The following is an 18,130-nucleotide window of genomic DNA, read 5'->3' on the forward strand; positions in this document are numbered from 1 at the left end:
ACCTAAGTTGGGCTGGATGGATGGGTGGATAGGTACGTTTACGTACTATAGTGTGTGTATGTATATATTCTTAGGCAAGGGCACAAGGAAGCGGAAACTCGATGTTTATTCACGCGTGCGTCGCTTTAAGCTACTACCTAGGTAGTTCTGCTAGAGTTTTGGTCAAGGGGTAGTTATTATATAATGACTACTAAGTAGGAGTTCCCGCTCTCCTCTTACTCTTTATTCTGTCTTTATTCTTTAACGCTCGCTGCTTAGGCTGTTGATGTTGTAGTAGGTTGGGTGAGAGATAATGCAACGGAATGCTATTATCCTATCTATAACCAGGTAAGTATAACTAACTAAGCAATTCCTCTCCCCCCTTACGCCTCCCCTCCTATAGTCCTAGCTCTATAAACCACCACACCCCAGCACCAGCACTCACCACACGGCCAACCAACGCCATTACAAAAGACCACAACAGCAGCCTGAGAAGCAGACAAGGCCATGCCATCGCCTATAAGCAGGGATGCCCATCCAAACAGGCAAGCAAGCAAGCAAGCAAGCAAAGCCAACGCCCTCCCACGCCCTCGACAACCACTACCATGCCCACACCGCACGCACGCACGCACAAAGCAGTCAGACAAGCAAGCACCGCACCACACCACAGCACACCACGCACAACACCAAGCCAACCAGCAGCAGCACCAGCAGCAGCACGCACGCATGCGCATGCACTCATCCGCTTCACTCACCCATGCTTGCATGCACGCACGCACGCACGCACGCACGCACGCATGCACGCAACGTAAGCCCAACCTCCTCTCTCGCCCCTAGTCCGCCCCTCTTTCGCGTCAATGCCTGAACACGCCGGGAGGTACGGCGACGCACAGCATGGCAGAGCTGCGTGCGTACGCGTTGCTTGTTGCACTATGCCTGGCGCTGCGCTACGCCTTGCCACGCCTTGCCACGCGTTGCTGCACGTACGCGGCACTGCCTTGTTGCAGCGATAGACAGGCAGCCAGTGCGGTTGCGAACTAGGCGTGGAGGCGCGGCTGTGTTGGTCGGTGCTGCTGCAGTGATTGATGCTGGTTGCATGGCGAGACGACTGTAGGTGGTGGTAGTAGCGCAGCGACGGCGCGGAACTGGCTGTTGCCGTCTGGATTGGATGCCTTGTCTTGGTTTCCTCGATTGTGGCGTCGTGGTGGGTTAGGGGATGGGCTTGTTTTGTTCTGCCCTGTTCTGCTATGTTTTGTCTGGCTCTGACTTGGACTTGGTTTTGTGAGAGGATTGTGCTGAGGTTGGGGGAGAGAGGGGGGCGAGATGGAGAGAGAGAAAGAGAGGGAGAGGGTTTGGTGAGCTGGGAAGAAGATGCAGAAGGAAGGGAAGGGGAGAGGACACATATACGTGCAAGGGTTAGATGTCCACGTACATACACACACATAGCACGCCCAACCATCACCACGAAACCATCAACCAGTATAGCGCTCGGTACAGTAGATAGTATAATACACAACGGCGCTCACGGCCCGCCCACAAAAGCGCCCGCGCCCTTCTCAATCAAAAGGCCATGCATACGCTTAATCTCGGGCACGATCAAACTCTCAATCTCGACCGTTGGATCAGGAAGCATAGAACCCTCATCGCCCTCGGCGTCTTGCAAGGCGTCAACAGGCTCGCCCTCCTCCGCACCCGCACCCGCACCCGCACCCGCACCCGCCGCCGCCGCCCGCCCCACCAACTCCTGGATGCCCGACGAGCTGCGCGTGCGCCGGTTCCGCGGCACCCGGATCCACTTCTCGCCGTCGAGGCGGCTCACAAACACGACCTCCCACTTGCGCGTCGCCAGCAGGTTGCCAATCACCAGGTGGTGGTGGTAGCGCTTGAGCGCGTACTCGGCCTTGCCGACCAGCATCGCGGGGTCCGTCTCCAGCTTGAAGCTCACGATCATGGCGTCTGGCGCCCAGCCGTCGACCAGGCTCTTCAGGAACTTGGGCACGGGCTCGAGGTCGATGATCAGGGAGCGACCCTCTGTGCGCGCGGCGGGCGGCTTCGCCTTCGCGTCCGCTGCGGCGTTGTTCTTCTGGCTGAACTCCTCTACGGATTGGATCTTGTGCTCCACCATGCGGTCCTTGGGCACGAAGAAATCCGACACGGCTGCCGCAAGGTAGAATAGGGCGCGCGGGCCCAGCGGCTTCATCAGCTGCGCCACCTCGCGCAGCTCCCACAGGTAGTCCGTGATCGTCACAAACGACAGGATGAGCAGCGAGTTCTGCCGCTTGACTTCGGCGTACTCGCGCAGCACCTTGACCATCTTGGCCTGGTGCGGCGAGTCCACCACCACCCGCCCCGTCCCGTCCTCGCTCATAAAGTCCAGGAACGAGCGCGTGTTGTGCGAGTAGTGCCGGCTGTACGGCAGCAGCGAAAACTGCCGGTGCAGGTAAATGACGGCATATCCGTTGGCCAAAAAGTACTCGGCGCTCGTTGCGCCCCGCGTCCCCGCCGAGAAGTTGTCGATGAAGCGCACCGTCTGCTCCTCCAGCGGCACCGTCGTGCCGCCCGACGTCACGAGCGCTACCCGTCGGCCCTCTTCGGCATGCCGTTGAATAAAGGCGCGCGCAAGCGTGATGTGCGCCTGCAACGACGCGGGCGGCGGGTTGACGGTGAAGTAGAGGTTTTCCGGACTGGGACTATCCGACGCCATGGCCAAGGTTGTGTGCTAGTTCTAGTTCGAGGTAAAGTCGAGGGTGCGGTGAGGTTGAGGCCGCGTGGTGCCGAAGAAACCCCACCTCGTATCACCCACGGCCTGAGTCATGCATGCATATCGCCACGTGATCCTTGGGTCGCGACCACACGCCAACGGATGCCCGCGCTTTCACTTGTCGGTGGCGGAAATTTTGGGAAGTACGTCGTCATAGAGCTATAACTATGCTGGCTACTCCCGGAACGTAACGGCGTGCGAGTTGCAACGGCGGAGTGGGCTCCGACTGCAGCCCGTTCGTGATTGGCTGCATTTCCAAGCATACAGGAAAGGAAGAATCGAGACGAAGAGGAAAAAGTATAGAAGAAGAGAAGAAGCTATAGATAAATAGAAGGTAAAAGAATAGAAGGCCTCAGGTAATAATTTGCGGGTTTGAAGGTGAAGAGGGGAGGTGATGTTGAATGATGAGGCAGTGAGTCCTTGTCCACGCAGGGGGATGAGCTGGTGCGGGAATGGGGAAAAAAATAAAGGAGGTCAAATGCCGGCCTTGAAGATGAAAATAAAAAAAAAAAAAAAAAAGTGTATGAAGATGAAGACAAACCAAAAGACCAAAAAATGGTAAGTAAGCGTGCAGGCACAAGAACGAACAAGAAGGATGAAGAAACAGTCAACACCAATGACAGCAACAGCAACAGCAACAGCAACGACGCCGAAAAGCTCCGTCCTTCTGTCTCCGTCTCTCTTCTCCGGAGTCGGTCAAGACTCTAGCGCCAGGCAAATGCACGTCTTGTCCAGAACCTGCATGCGATCTTTAGGCAAACAAAGTCAGGCCCGCCAAAGGGGTGACGAAAACAAAGAGGGGAAAAAAGCAAAAGCAACGTGGAAAAAGATGAGGCGAAACCGGAATGGCGGCAGCAACAACAACGACGAAAACAAGAATTGAAGACGCAAAGCGCAGCGGCCCAAAAGCGAAACACGCATCTGCAAGCAGGCGAGAAGAGACGGGCACGCGCAATTGCCAAAAAAAGAACATGAAGGAACTTAGAAGAAAGACGAAGGGAGGGGGGCCGCGCAAGCCCTGTCTCGCATCGTCTTCCGCGCTCCCCTCGGCCTCTCCCGCCTGGGGATCCGGGGCAGCAAGCGAACAGACGCAAGCAACACCCCGCCAAGCCACCCCAGTCCCAAGCCTCCGAAACGCAAATGCTCCTTCGACGTAATCGGCGGACCCGGCCCATCGGTGCCCCCGCCTTCTACGCTTGCCATTGGTCGCCCTCGCAACGCATCGACGGATAGGGCAACGGGGTACGGTAGGCTGGACAACTACGGACCTGGGCCGTCATCTTTGACCGGTCAGACGATCTATTTTGGCCATAGAGAGAGAGGAGATGGGGATAGCCTGGTAAGCGGGTGACCCGAGCGACGCGTGGCCGCCGTGAGACGGACGCTGATGAGAGAAGCGCGATGTGGCAGGGGGCCAAGCAAGCCGGCGACGACCTAAGAAACACGCGCCGGGAAAAAAGGACGGCGACGAAAGGAAGAAAGGAAAAAGCTGCCAAAAGACCCGGCGGAGCGAAAGAAAAAGGGATGAGATCTTTCTTTGGGAAGGGGACCAAAGCGAGAATCGAAAGTCGAAAGCGGACAATAGCAAAAGACGACGTGTGTCTGATATCGCCGCGGCTGACCGGAGTCCGGGGATAACGTGGAGAAATGGCAACGTGCAGAACAGCTGCGGGAAATGGCAGGACGGAACTGGGCGAAACAAGAATGCAAAGGCCGGTGGTGCAAGCAGGCGCCAGCGGACGGGAAGTGAAAGGATAGAAGAGCAGAACGAGGCGGCGCCTACGCCCGACAGTGCGGGCGACATGCGACGGCAGTTCAGTGCCGGGGGGAAATTTGTCGAGGAGTCTCGGACGAGGGCGCTTGATTCTGCTCGTCCTGCAGCGTGGGTTGCGCATGCGAAACAGCCAACTGCAGTGTGATGAAGCAGTTCGCTGCGGGTCTTGGCGCCTTCCGCAACGCCAATCTCGCTTGGGGGCCCTGCTGCCTTCGCAATGCAATCTCCCCTCCCCTTCCCCGCCGACACCGAAGGGGCGCGCGCTCCCCCAAAAGTCCGAACGAGGGCCAGACCAGACCCCAGCACTGCGCGTGTGAGCGCGAGCTCGCCGAATCGCCCAACGTCAGCGATCCGCGACGGAAAAGCCCCGACATCCCGGACACGCATCTTGGCGCCGCATCTCTCTCTTGCTCCTCTCTCATGCCCGGCTACCAGCCCTGGTCGATTCCCATTTCGGCGGCGTGCTGGGTACTCTTTCACGCTGCCCTTTGTCTGCTGCTGCTGCCCCTCCTGCTCTTCCGTCGCGGTCCTCGCCCTCGTCGTGTCGTCGCTGCTGCTGCTGCTGCTGTTGTTGTTGTTGTTGCTGCTGAGGTTCGTGGCTTGAATACCGCTCGGCGGCGTATCCGGTCAACTCGGCGCCGGTGTGCGTGCCGGCTCGGCTGCGGCCCGCCTGCTGTGGCTGCTCGCCGTGGGCACCCCGCGTCGATTGATCGCTGCGCGTCCGTGCGTGACCGCGACGGCCCGGCGTCGAGGTCGACGAGCCCGAGACGTGAGAGAAGGACGGCGACGTGTATTGCGGTGCCGACGTCGGCGCCGGCGCCGCCTGGTGCGCACCCTGGGCCTTCCGCTTCTTGGGCGAGCTCGTGTAGTCTAGATCCGGTTCGTAAGCTGTCAGACAGTCTGGACGCTTATCTATGGCTTTTACCTGACGGTGTCGCCGGGGGGTTGTTACTCGAACCAGATTGCGTAGTGGGCGGCACCCAATGATGGAAGTAGATTGACGGGGATGACGTCTGTGACTCCTGTGATTGCTGAATCGTGCTCAGGTTGGCCGGAGCCGATGGAGGCGGATTTATTTGCATTTCGTTGGTCGTGAGGCGTGGCAGCTGCGAGGTATGCGGAGGCCTGGGTGCGGCTGGGTAGCCTTGCGCCGTCCGCGATCGACTCGAGGGAGACATGCTTGCTGCTCCGTAAGCCGACGAGCCAAATGCGCCGGCAGCTTGCTGCGCTTGTCCTGGCAGCACTTGTGCGGCGGGCATGACCTGCTGCCCAGCCGGGGCCGCAGCGCCGTAGACATTGGACTGCGGCGGATTGATCAGACGCGTCTCCCTCTGCAGCGACGGCGAGACTTGCGCCTGTGCGAGGGCCTGCTGCTGAGCTTGCAGCTGAGACGCGTACTGCTGTAACCAGTCCAGGCCGATGGAGACCGGGCCTCCCCCGCCAATGCCGGTGAAGATGGTAGGGACGAGGTGCGGAGGAATGCCGCCCTGCATGGATTCGCGGAGCATCGACTGCTCAATCTTGCGCTGTTCCAGGCGCAGCGTTTCCTGACGCGTCTTCTCCTCCTCCTGCTTGCGCTTGTCCTCCTCGGTCTTTGCAGCGAGCCAGTTACGCATCGACTCTTCAGCGCCTTGCCACTGCGGCGGTGGGGCGGGAATCTGGCCCAGCGACGACGGAGGCATTTGTGGCGGGGGCGGAGGTGGCGGCGGGGGTGGCTGGGCGGTCCGGCTGGGGTCGGGGAGCGTCATGGCCGCCGGCGGCGGGAGGCCTCGATGAGGAGTGCTCATGGCGGCGCTTGGAGCACTGGCCGGCAGTGAGGAAGGCGGACCACTGGTCACCTGGGGCGGGGAGTATCTTGCAGTGGAATGGTGCAGAGACGAAGTGTAATCATGGGGATGCTTGAAATTAAACTCCGATCTAGTCGGGGCGGATAGGGTGAGCAACATGGAGGGAGTCGGGAGAGCAGATCAGATCAGGCCAACGACGGACATGGGAGACGAGTAGGAAAGAGTCAAAGAGGAAAAAAGAAAAAGACCCCGGGTAGGCGTGGGAAAGGCGATGGGGAGCTTTACCTTAAGAAGGCGAGAGCTTGAGCGAGCAGTGTTGCAGGAGAGCCCCAAGCGTGCCGATTGACATGGCAGAAATGCTTGCAAGGTACCGGAAGGGTGGGAAATAGGGCTAACGGGGGCGGAGCGAGGCAGGCTGCAACGGCGATCCAGCCCAGTCGGCTCGCGTGAGAGCGACGATCACTGGGAGGGACGTCGCGATGGGAGGCAAAGTGGTAAATGGGCGCGGGATTGCAGGCGCATGGATCGGCATGAGGCAGCGAGGCCTCTTCTGGCGATGGTGGCGTTGAGGGACGACAGAAAGACGTGCATCCGAAGCTAGCGCCCGATGGGTGCGGCCGAGTCGCGAGGGCTGCGACAGGCTTAGAATTAAAGGTGCTTACGATGAAGGGGCGCGTCTACTCGAAACGCGGCGTCGTCAGGGCTGAAGGGCGATGGCGCGATCGGCAATCGATAAGTTTTTGGATCGCCGGGGAGCTGGGAGGGACAACATGGAAGGTACATGGTGGTTGGTGGTGATAGGCAGTGGTGGTTGTTGCATTATTGTTGTTGTGGTGGTCATGGTAAATAGGTGGTGATCGAATGAGGAAGCGGCGGCCAGCCAGGCACCAGGGTACCTTCCTCCATACTACCACGCACTCTCCCCTCGGGCCCCGCTGAAACATTAAGCTCCAGCGCACCTTCCACTCGGCCTGAGCCGCAGCCTCTTCCGGCAGGAGGAGAAAGCGCACATGCCTAGCACCACAAGTCAATTACCATTTCCCAACCATCCCCCCTCCGAGATGACGGACGCTGCGAGATGAACCGCGAGCAAAAAGTAAAAAAGCCCCGCCCCGACCCCATACCGGTCCCCATCATCCCTCATCGCTTGCCCATGTCGTCTGCGCGCTCCACCCGGCGCTCACTGCCCCTCACCCTTCTTCGAATGAAAGCTTCTCGAACTCGCATCAGAAATGCTCCGTCAAACACGCGCGCGCGCCGATCGTGACGCGATAACCGCAAAGGCAACGCCCGTAGCAGCCCTGCCAGGCAAACGGTGCAACTCGAGCCTGACGCACCCCGGCCTTCCGCCTTTTCGCCTCCACAAATGGCGACGCAGGTCTGGACGGGCCCACTCGACGCGCGCCGCCAGACCGACTCGAGTCACTCGACACGCCCGAGTGCCAGGGTGCCGGTGGTGGGGGCCACTGCCCCGGCACGCGATACCGTTGCAAGAAAGCCACATCTCGTCAGATCTGCACCCTGGCTCGCGCCTGGTCGTTTTGGGCCTTTGTCCGCGCCCCACCGCCCAATCGCGTCGGCGCGCCCCGTACGCATCTCCGTGGCCAGCTTGCTTTTTGAATGCTTCTTCATCAAGATCTCTGACCTGTCGTCGACGAGATGGCGTAACGAGTGGTCTGATGATCTACACGTCCGCACCGTTTTCCTGAAATCTACCGAGCCCTGCCGCTGCGGCAAGCGAACGGCCCAACCCTCGCTCCGTGTCGTCGTCGACTTGCCTTTTCACCCAACCTGACCGCGTCGCTTGCTACCTGCCTGCTACCAGAAAAGGCCTGCTGGCGTCTGCGGTCCCGAGCCCCGCGCCCGTTGGGTATTATTAGACTTGGTCGGGTTAGTGTCAGCGAGTCCTGACCGCCAGGCGGCTCCCGATGCGGTCTACGTCCGTAACCACCGACGTCCGCCGTTGGAAAGCTTGCCCTGTCTCCCGGCGCGAGCCAACCAGCACTCCAATCCGCTCGGCTAAGAGACGAACGTGCTAAAATGGACGAAGCATCTTCACCAAGCAGCAGCATCCAAAGAAACACGTCACGAGCCTGCAACTTGCGAAAAAGACGGTGAGCCGCGTTACGCACGAGTGCAAAGTGCTTCGGGGGAACACGTACCTGCCTACGAGTACGAAGTTTGGGCAAGATCCATCTCGCTTCAATTTATTCACTCATCACTGATCACCGTCGCCGTTGCTCATCAACGAAGGAGCATGCACGGTGCTGCAACTTCTTCTCGAACGCAGATCGCTGCCAGGATTTCCAATCACAACGGATCATTCGAGATTCACGTAGATGGAGCACGACACTGGCTTCACCTGCTCGCGGCACTTGCCCGTGCTGATCTAGGAAATACTCAACCCTCCCCTGTCCTCGCCTGGCCATACTTGCGCTACTACCGCCTAATCCCGTCCATTCGTTACGCTTTCTGGAGCCTCGGCATGCGGCCAAGTACCCCGTGTAAACGTGCTCTTTTTCAGTTTCCCCACCGCCGTCTTGCCCATCCTCCGCGCGCAATATCATTTTCGCGATGCGGAAAGACCTACGATCACACGCGAATTCCACCCCCGCCCCTCCTTTCCCATGGACCCATCCCCTCCCGACAAAGAGCGGGCCTTGCCAACCCCTCAGTTCTTTTGCGCGCACTTGGCACCGCGCAGCACTGCGCGGCTCCGCACCGCAATCACGGCAACGCTCATCCACCCCATCCAGGCTTTCTTCCGCCACCGCGCCTCGGTACCTCATCACGTACCTCATTTCCCGCCTCTCTTCTCTCCGATAGAGCCGTGCCTCTCTCTCACTGACACGCTTTTAATATATTTTTTTCCTTCTATCCTGTTCTTTCTCTCGCGCTCTCTCTCTTTCCGTCGGACGCCGAGATGACTCTGGTGCTGGTGGACTGTTTCCTGCCAGGATGCCGCTGCTTGCGGACGCGAAACGGCGCGGCGCGGCGCTTACGGGGGAACGGGAGGCCGGCTGGCCGGCTGGTCGGTGGCGGAGGTGAGCGAAGAGTGGTGGCAAAGCACGGTGAGTCTGCCTGCGATTCTGCCTCGGCCTTCGCCGCTGCTTTCGTCCCTGTGTTTTGCTATTTTCTTTGCTTCTTTTTTTGTCTCGGCCAGGACGCCGGATACGAGGAAATGGTTGGGTGTCGTGTGAGTATGTGCCGCTGTTGCTGCGGCTGCTCTGTGGAGGTGATCACGTGCCACCAACATGGCCGTTTCCATCGCCAACACCACCCCCACGGCAATCGCCAGAGTGCGCAATGGCGATAACACTGGCATCAACGGCACCAACAGCAATGCCGACAATGACCGTACGCTGGTAGCAGCGGTGGCTAGTCTGCAACCGCGGCTACGGACGCGGCCTCCGGCCCGCGATGCTTGGTTATTTCCGCAACGTTGCATCTGAAATGACCACAGCAACTACTACTACAACTAGCAGGATCCCAAAGGGCCGGACAGATGCGGCGCACGCGGCGGGATGCGTACGTGCGCCATGGCTAGTTTGGAGCGGGATGGCCTGCGTTCGTCGCCGCACTCCGCCCGTGGCTCCGCATCTGTGTGTCTGTGTGTTTGGCGACTCTCCTTTTGTTACTGTTCTCGGTTGGCGGACGTTCATGTCGGTTCACGACGGTTCACGACGGTTCACGACGGTTCACGACGGTTCACGACAGCGGTTGCGTCCATATCCTTGTTTGGATTGATTTGCTTTGATTGAGTGATTGATTGAGTTGGTTTCCTTTACTCCGTTGTGACGGAGGAGTGACGGCGGTGTAATCTGGCCTGATGCAAGTCCTACAATTCGATCGAGAGTCGAGTTTATTTCCATCCATCATCATCCAGCCGGACCGTTTTCAAGACCAGAAAAGCACATACACGACAGACACGAGCAGGCGTCGGTATGGCGGCAGCACCGGCCCGGGACAGGAGGTCTCGGCAGCCAGAAAAGTCTAATCCGGCGCTAGGTTGGGTAGGCAGACCCGCTCTCGCGTCCTGAGGTCGACGGACTTGTCGGCCTGGACGGACCTCGTCTGTCACTGTCAGTGAGTAAGTGAGTGAGTGAATGACTGAGCGATTGACAGATGTCGCCTCAGTCAGTAGGTGGCGGGCGCCGACTCGTGACTGACTGACCTCCTGGATCTCTCTCTTCTTCGGTCGTTCGGATCGGATTTGCCTGGTTGCGTGTTTGCCTGTTCGCCTGCTTGCCGGCAGGGCCGGGTTGTCGGGGGGTTAGAGTGCTTCCTGCACAGCACCTTTTTTTGTTTTTGATCGTTCTCTTCTTCGTCTTCTTCTTTGTCGCCTCTCTTGACTCGTCTCTCTTGACTCGACTTCTTGACTCGCTTGCTTGGCGCCGCTACTAACAAATAAACATGAATGTCCATAGGGTAGGTACCCATGCCACAGTGCCAGTAGCACCACAGGCAAACACAACGATAGCGTCAACGACGGTTACAGTGGCGACGGCAGCTGTTGCGGTGGCGGCGGCGCGTGCGTGCGTGCCCCCCGGAGCCCCTGAGGCTGAGGCCTGAGGTGCTAGGACGTCTCACACCACTGCCTCCCTGGCACTGATCGAGGCCTGCTCGGGCGCGGGCGCGGGCGCGGTGGCGAGGACGGGGGCGCAGCTCGTCGCCTCAGAGGAGGGGGTAGGGGAAGGGGGGCTGTGTTGGGTCGGGATGGGTTGTGGTTGGGGCATAGGGGCGAGGTGGTGTGGTTTGCGATTGGGAATTTGGGATTGGGGTTGGTGGTTGGTTTTGGTATTTGGTTTTGGTTGTGAGAGGCGGGGGCTGGTTGTTTGTGCTGTTGTGTTGGTGTTATGTTGGTGAGGATGGGATGGGATAGGATGGGGTTAGTTGGTTGGTTGATTGATGTTCGGGCTTGGATGGTTTTCTCATTTCTTAGGTGTTTACGAGTGAGGTTTATGATGCTTGTTGAGTGCTATTTACTTGTATTTAGGTGGTTGTAGTAAGGTGGCTGTGGTCTAGAGTCGTTGGATAGCTGCGAGTTTATGAGGTAGAGGATGTGGTGATGGTGGTCGTCGTCGTCGTGGTAGTGGTTTTAGGGGTACAAATATATAGACAGGGGAAGAGAAGTACCTTCTATAAAGGTGTATAAGTAGATATAAGTATGCAAATGTATAGAAGGGATAAAGATAAAAGAGTATATAAACATTATAGTCTTTAGTCTTTAATTTATTAGGTATTAGATTAAATACGTAGATAGTATTAGGTAGGTTTTATAATTTATTTCTAGATAGAACTACTAGCGGTAGTAGTAGAGACTTATATTTTAGTACGTGGGCGGTAGTAAAGGGGATAAGAAGCACGCGGAGAGAGAGGTAAGAGTAAAGCTCGTATACTTAAGAGAGGTAGAATTTATTATCTTTCTAAGACGTAAGATTAAAGGTAGAAAAGATTAGTTTAAGAATAAGTAACTATCTATTTAATAACAAGTATACTTGTATGTACTTCTCTAGATACTACCTCGAGAGCCGGCGGTAAAGTACTTATTTTTTTTTTTTCCTCTAGTTCTCACTCACTTAATTATCGACTCTTATCTAACCTAGCCTTAACACTACAACCACACCTCGAACTAAAAGCTACTATCTAACCAATCAACCACGCAACCAACCACGCAACCAACCACGCAACCCACTACGCAGTCAAGCACCCAGGCCCTAGGAGCTTGCGAGCTTATTCTGCGTAGCTAGCTAGCTTAGCATGTCTAGCATGGTTTAGCTTAGGATAACTAGTACTCACTTCCAAAAAGCAAAACTCTCATCCCCCCTCTTACGCCGCCGCAAGAGAGAATAAGCGAGAGAAAGACACGTAATCGGAAAGAGAGCCCCCAAATGCCATGAACCTTTTTATTAGATAACCGAACTTAGTGTGATTACCACTCGGCCAGCGAGCCAGCTCGAGGACGTACAAACAAATACGCTAAAGCTTTTCGCTTCTACAATTCATAAAGAGACAAAGAACCCTTCACGGTTAACACGCACACATTCTTTATAACACTTAACACGTATTCCCGGAAGAAGATATACTTTCGTAACGCCTTTCACTTCGGTGTACCACAACTAAACAAAACGCTACAGCACATACAACACCACACGAAAAGGCAAAAGGCAGACACGTACAGAAGGCAGAGAGGCAGAAGCACGACCAAAGGCTTCCTTACCTACACCCATACATACATAGATTATAGGTATAGGTAAAGAACCACCTACGCATATATATACACACACCTCCACAGCATCAATCAACACGCACCGCACCACACCCCAGCCCATCAAACATCAAACCCCAGCAAACGACGCAATCCAAAACCCCCCAAGGCACAACAAGGCCAGCCAAACCAAACCAAACCATCCAACGCCCCAACCCAACCCCAACCCCCCAGCCCACGCAACCAAACGTAACAACACCAAAAGCAACACCAAACCAGACAAGCCCGGCAAACCGCGCTCCGCGTAGGAGCCAGAGTCAGAGACGGAGACGGAGTACCTAGGTGAGGGGAGGAGAGTGAATGAATGCATGTATGTACCCATGTACCCATCCATCCATCCATCGAGTATTACGCCAACTAGCAGCAAGCACGCAAGCACGCACGCAGCAAGCCATCAAGCACGCGGAAGGAGCTCAAACAAACACGCAGGAAGTACCTTGGTAGGTAACCAACGACAACGACAAAAACCACAACCAGACAAACGAAGCGAACCCGACCGTTAGAGCCAGAAGCAGCAGCAGCACCACCACCATCAGGAGCCAGCAAGTCTCATGACACAACACAAACGCCAGTGACAGCGACAGTAGCGCAACATCGACATCAACATCTCAAGCTCAAGCTCAAATCCATGCTTGATTGCGAGAGTCAGAGAGAGAGAAAGAGGGAAAAAAAAGCCCGCACACGCAAACGCACACGCACACGCAAGCGCAAGTATGTAACACACGAGCAAATCCTATACATTCATTCCCTCGACCCAGCAAGCCAGCAAGCCAGCCCTTTCCCGCCCCGCTCTATAGGTCTTTCGCGCGTCCGCTCCGTCTACGGACACGGACGCGGGCACGAGCATGAGATGCAACGCCAGAAAAACGCAGATGCAGGAACAGGAACAACAACTAGAGCAACAGAGAAAAGGGGAAGGGGGGAAGAGAGAAAGCGGGAAGCAAATAACGGAGACAGAGACAGATAGGCAACGAGAGAGCGAGAGCGAGAGTTTGATACTAAGTAAGAGAGAGAGAGAGAGAGTTCGGTAGTGAATGTGAGAGAGTGATTACGTATGTATGTTTTAGCGAGCGTGTTTGTGTGAGAGAGAGAGTGTGTGTGTATGAGCGAGCGAGTGTGAGAAGCGTCCAAGCCATGCCATGCCAAGCCAAGCCAAGCCAAGCCAAGCCAAGCCAAGCATATCATGCATGCATGCAAGCATGCAAGGATCGACTATCAGTATTAAAAGCTGTAGAAACGGAGCAAACCAACACCCCCAACCCGCTGTTTTCCCTTTTCATGAGGAGCAGAATCAAGAAGTGCAGAAATGCAGGAATGCAGAAATGCAGAAGAAGAAGTGCCATGACGACCGCCTTATTCCAGCGGACCGAACGCATGCATGCAACAAATGGAGACGGAAGAAGAAAGGAGAAGGAGGGAAAACAAAGCAGCAGTAGCAGCAACAATAAAAAGCAAAGCAAAGCAAAAAAACAAGACAAAAGGGTGACGAATGTGTGCGCGAGTCGAGCGTGCGGGTATCGGTATCGGTATCGGTAGCAGGAAGTGGTGAGCAGCAGCAGCCATGTAGCCAACCAGCCAGCCACAAGCAAAGCGAGCTTTTTTTTTTACGAAGTAAGGGCGTCGTCATCATCATCATCATCGACGACGACGACGCAGCGACAGCGGCGGGAAGTAGAGGCGCCGCTGCCAGCAGAATAGGTAGGTAGGTAGGTAGAGTGGGTATTAGGGACGCCCTTGGCAGGCGAAGAGCAGAAAAAGACGAAGAAGAAGCAGAAGAAGCAGAAGTAGCAAGGTCGGACGCCTAGATGGCGTGCATGGGTGGGTGCGTGCGAGGTATTAGGGAAGGCCGCTGGCGCGCACAGAAGCTTGCGCGCGCGACGGGTTTCGTCCAGGATGGGTTGGTGCGGCCGGTCTGAGCCGTAGGAACTGGGCTGGCTAGCTGGGTGGCTGGCTGGCTGGGTTTCTGGCAATGCCGTGCTGCAGGAAGAAAAGAAGCAAGGACCGGACGTGCTGCCATGTAGGCAGCTGGTCTGGTCTGGTTGTTTTTGGTTGTGGGGTCGTCTCGCAAGCGGAAGGGGAGAAAGTGAGTGTTGCGCGAGGCAGCGGACGAAATGGGAGACAGGGGATGCGTGCTTGTGGTGGTGGTGCAGGCTCCGCGCCATGCCTCCTCTCAAAGAGCGAGTCTGTGTGAAGGCAGAAACCACGCCGTGCTAAACGCACAGTCAACCTCTCGCCGCCCCCAATGATTCCGCTGCCAGGAGGGTGCTCGCTCGCGTTAGGTCAATCGATTGATCATCCGTCGAGGTCCGTCTCGGGGTGACTCCCGCAAGCCCTCTAACCCGAAGGCATGCGGCCGCGGCGCTTCCTCTGCTTCCACTCCGCCTTGGCAACGCGCATGAGCAGGTCCTCGTCCTTGACCGGGACCCAGCTCGTCAGCGTCTTCATGGCGACCTCAAAGTCCGAATCAAGCAGAATTTCGCGCGTCGCGTCGATGAGCGCCGCCGACGTCGCGTGCAGTACGTCCAAGTCGGCGTTGAACGATTCCGGCGCGCCAGGGTTGCAGTTCGCTGAGTCGCCCAGCAGCATGAAGACGTCCCAGACGCGCAGCTGCGCCGGGAAGGGAATCGAGTAGTTGAAGAGCGTGAGGTACCAGCGCGTGCCGTAGGCCGTGTAGTGGATGCCTAGTTCCTCCTGTGTTTCGGTTAGGTTTCTGCTGCAAAGGTAAATTCAGTTTCAAGGCTTACCAGCTTCTTGGCAATCTCGCCGCCCGCCAACCAATGCTTCTCGAAGTCCTCCAACGCTTCCATGAGGCCCGTAAAGCCGTGCTGATACAGGCGCTCAAGACCTCTGAGTTTCCACAGGCGCACTAGCATGACAAACGCCGTCTCCTCGTTGTAGTAGCAGAGCAGGGTAGCCGCCAGCGCAGCCATACCTTGCACGTACCCCGTCTCGGGGAGATACAGCGACATGGCATGCAGGACGCGGAACAGCAGGCGCTGTCCACCGCGGTACCGCCGTCTGAACATGATGTGGTGGCTGATGGTGCGCGGCACGTCGACATCGATCTGCACGTCATCGGCGCAGTCCTCGTCCTGCAGCTCGTAGAAGCTAGAGATCAGCTCGTCGTCCGACTCGCTCTCCGGGTTCTTCTTTGCGCTTGCGGACAAGAACGCGTGCCATGCCGTCGCCCGCCAGCGGTCCGGGATCCCCTTCCACGTCCGCTCAATCAGCTTCGGGCTCCTCGTGTCGAATTCGAAAATCATCCCGCCGCTGTTCGGACCCTTGCCTACCAACCGGCCCATCTTCCGCCATTTCTCTTCACGCTGCCATTCTTTCCGCTTCATCAGCATGGCGGCCCGTCCACCTTCTCTCTCCTCAGCAATCGTCGCGAGACCGGGTGGCAGGGTGAGCATGTCACTGGCCTCGTCGACACATCTCCTCTCGCGGTTGTGTGGCAGGCGGTTTGCAGCGTAGCGAAAGGGGTTGGAAGACCGCGCGGAGCTGATGCTCTGCGCAGAATAGACAGATTCTGCCCGGATGGAACGTCTGGAAGAAAGGCGCCTCGGAGGGCTGGCGAAGGTGGAGCGTGAAGATTTGGTGGTGGATCCGGCGCGGTGCATAGTGCGTTTCCGCCTGGGGGCCTCCGAGGCCAACTGCAACTGCGTCGAAACTCGCTGCAGCTTGGGGGCCTCAAACGTGACCAACGAATCGCGCTGGTTGGAGCTGACGGGCTTTGGCACAATGAAGCCGTACCTGTCAATTTCGGCGCCGTCAATGTCCTCCCAGTCTTCAATGCCTCCTGCTACTTCGTTAGGTTCTCTGATGATTGCGCTGCCCGGCCTGCTGATGGTAGCGGTGCTCCAGCTTCTCGGAACTCCGCTCTGCCGTGACCTTTGCACCGACAATACATCTCCATCGAGCGGCATCGGACATTGAAATTCCTCCGTGATGACGCTCTCTGCTCCATCCACGATCCATTCCGCCGCCTTCTCGTCGCCGTGCTCGTACATCGACCGAACCTTCTTGGAAAGCATCGTCTCGTCTGCCGAAAGAACCCTGGTCCCCGGTATGTTTTTCCGTGGCGCAAGCGATCTGGTACTGCCGGGCGGTAACGCGGTGTTCGGCCGAGGAGGCGACGCCTGCGGCGGTGACGATATCCTGCCGGACGGGGCAGAGCTCGAGCTGACAACGCGCGGCTTGCCCTTGGGGCTCTCCGGCAGCCTATCCTTGGGGGTGGCCGGCGGCATGCCCTTGGGGCTGACGGGTTCTTCCATGTCGTCCCTTGACCGCCTCTTGCTCAGGCGCTGACGCAATAGCGCATCCATCTTCTTGCCTCCCAGCATCAAGCTGCCTCTATTGGAGAAGTCCATGTTGGAGACGGAAAGCTCGTCCAGGTTGCCCGAAGGGATGGAGGTTTCGAGGCTGCGGACGCGATCGAGCTCGCTGGCCTGATACGCTGTCGAGGGGCGAGGGGCATCGTCATGCACGACGATAGTGGGCACTCTCGGGACGTGAGGGACGTCGGGCACGGTTCCGTCGTCGGCGCACGAGGGCCGCGCGGTGGTCGAGGGCGCGAAGCCCGAGTCGCGCTTTACGTCGTCATTGGAGAGGACCGAGCTGCGCGTCTTGAAGGGTGAGGGCCGGGGTCCCGGCGAGGTGCGCGGCCGCGCGTGAAACCACGAGCGCGACGACGAGGGCCGCAGCTGCGTGGGTGAACCCGGAGCGTCTGCGACCGGCGGTGCAGCGGGCGCGAAGAAGTGGGAAAACTTGGAAGTCGGACGGGCGCCGCCGTCGGCGACGACCTGGTGGGCTTCATCTCTCATGGTCAAGATGAAACTCGGTTGCGCGGGGTGGGAGATTCCCGGCGGGCGGCAGGAGACCTAGTCGGCGGGGGTGGCGGGCGAGGACATCCAGGTGTTGGTCTATCCGGCGGGAAGCAGATGTAGGTCAGCCAAGAGCATGGTCGAAAAGAACAGAGAACCGGGAAGAGCAAAGTAAAAAGAAAAAAAGGGGGGGCTTGGAAGGGGAGGGGATTGTTACTGGGGAGCTTGGAAGAAGCGGGCTGGGGAAGGTGGTGATCGTGTGCCCTGAATTGCAAGGGTTTTGCGCAAATCGGAGATTGGGTCGCTCTGGGGCTCTGCGCCCTGTGGACTGCGGTGCCTGTGTGCCTGTGTGCCTGTGTGTGTGTGTGTGTCTGTGCCTTGAGTGTGCCTGTGCCTGGGGAGGCTTAGCCCACAGCTTTAAAGGACCCTCTGCCCGCCGCCAAAGGAACAACGACACGTAACGGCGACGACAGGCGGGCTGCTTCCATCAGCTGCAACAGACGTCTCGAGTCCTCATACATAGCACTAGGCTTCCCACTCGCGTCATGCGTCGATCCATGACAGTAATATCCCAACACGAACCATTAATAGACACAGCTGAGACGGCTGCCTTTCTCCAATAGTTATACTGCATGACACGGTCGCACCACTGTCGTTGTCGGCGGCGGCGGAAGCCTTCCGCTCCACCTCCCGCCCACTTGCCGGCGGAGACCCCGCGTCGACGGGTAACGGGGGTGG

At 57.6% G+C, this 18,130-nt stretch overlaps 6 protein-coding genes across 6 annotated transcripts; 1 reads left to right on the top strand and 5 right to left on the bottom strand.

Moving 5' to 3' along the window:
* Positions 1 to 1,501: 1,501 nt before the first annotated feature.
* On the bottom strand, positions 1,502 to 2,683 carry K452DRAFT_293823 (uncharacterized protein; the record flags this gene model as incomplete). The annotated part of the gene is made up of 1 exon (XM_033541622.1): positions 1,502 to 2,683. The coding sequence occupies one exon, from the start codon at positions 2,681 to 2,683 to the stop codon at positions 1,502 to 1,504; it is 1,182 nt and encodes a 393-aa protein (XP_033403102.1).
* Positions 2,684 to 5,269: 2,586 nt separating this feature from the next.
* Positions 5,270 to 5,639, bottom strand: K452DRAFT_282396 (uncharacterized protein; the record flags this gene model as incomplete). The annotated part of the gene is made up of 1 exon (XM_033539581.1): positions 5,270 to 5,639. A coding segment is annotated over exon 1 (170 nt), but the record flags the coding sequence as incomplete, so codon positions are not given.
* Positions 5,640 to 8,466: 2,827 nt separating this feature from the next.
* Positions 8,467 to 9,224, top strand: K452DRAFT_6871 (uncharacterized protein). The gene has a single exon (XM_033547030.1). The coding sequence runs from the start codon at positions 8,559 to 8,561 to the stop codon at positions 9,147 to 9,149; it is 591 nt and encodes a 196-aa protein (XP_033403104.1). The 5' UTR covers positions 8,467 to 8,558; the 3' UTR covers positions 9,150 to 9,224.
* Positions 9,225 to 10,085: 861 nt separating this feature from the next.
* On the bottom strand, positions 10,086 to 11,417 carry K452DRAFT_354798 (uncharacterized protein; the record flags this gene model as incomplete). Its single annotated transcript, XM_033545910.1, has 5 exons — positions 10,894 to 11,417; positions 10,738 to 10,869; positions 10,476 to 10,698; positions 10,221 to 10,381; positions 10,086 to 10,139 (listed from the first exon to the last, which is right to left on the bottom strand). The coding sequence occupies exons 1-5, from the start codon at positions 11,035 to 11,037 to the stop codon at positions 10,086 to 10,088; spliced, it is 714 nt and encodes a 237-aa protein (XP_033403105.1). The 5' UTR covers positions 11,038 to 11,417.
* A 2,722-nt stretch (positions 11,418 to 14,139) lies between these two features.
* K452DRAFT_6882 (uncharacterized protein) lies at positions 14,140 to 14,823 on the bottom strand. The gene has a single exon (XM_033547032.1). The coding sequence runs from the start codon at positions 14,729 to 14,731 to the stop codon at positions 14,174 to 14,176; it is 558 nt and encodes a 185-aa protein (XP_033403106.1). The 5' UTR covers positions 14,732 to 14,823; the 3' UTR covers positions 14,140 to 14,173.
* On the bottom strand, positions 14,818 to 17,594 carry K452DRAFT_6888 (uncharacterized protein). The gene is made up of 2 exons (XM_033547034.1): positions 15,314 to 17,594; positions 14,818 to 15,260 (listed from the first exon to the last, which is right to left on the bottom strand). Exons 1-2 carry the CDS (start codon positions 17,390 to 17,392, stop codon positions 14,904 to 14,906), a joined length of 2,436 nt encoding a protein of 811 aa, XP_033403107.1. The 5' UTR covers positions 17,393 to 17,594; the 3' UTR covers positions 14,818 to 14,903.
* Between the last annotated feature and the right edge of the window lie 536 nt (positions 17,595 to 18,130).

Source organism: Aplosporella prunicola (assembly GCF_010093885.1).
Source record: "Aplosporella prunicola CBS 121167 unplaced genomic scaffold K452scaffold_1, whole genome shotgun sequence".
Classification (NCBI taxonomy): Eukaryota; Fungi; Ascomycota; class Dothideomycetes; order Botryosphaeriales; family Aplosporellaceae; genus Aplosporella; species Aplosporella prunicola.

Bases quoted from the DNA above. Each gene is read 5' to 3' on its own strand.
- K452DRAFT_6882 (XM_033547032.1), bottom strand. From the start codon at position 14,731: ATGGCGCGGAGCCTGCACCACCACCACAAGCACGCATCCCCTGTCTCC.
- K452DRAFT_6871 (XM_033547030.1), top strand. From the start codon at position 8,559: ATGCACGGTGCTGCAACTTCTTCTCGAACGCAGATCGCTGCCAGGATT.
- K452DRAFT_6888 (XM_033547034.1), bottom strand. From the start codon at position 17,392: ATGAGAGATGAAGCCCACCAGGTCGTCGCCGACGGCGGCGCCCGTCCG. The intron at 15,261-15,313 runs GTAAGCCTTGAA...ACCGAAACACAG, and splicing joins GCGAGATTGCCAAGAAGCTG to GAGGAACTAGGCATCCACTA.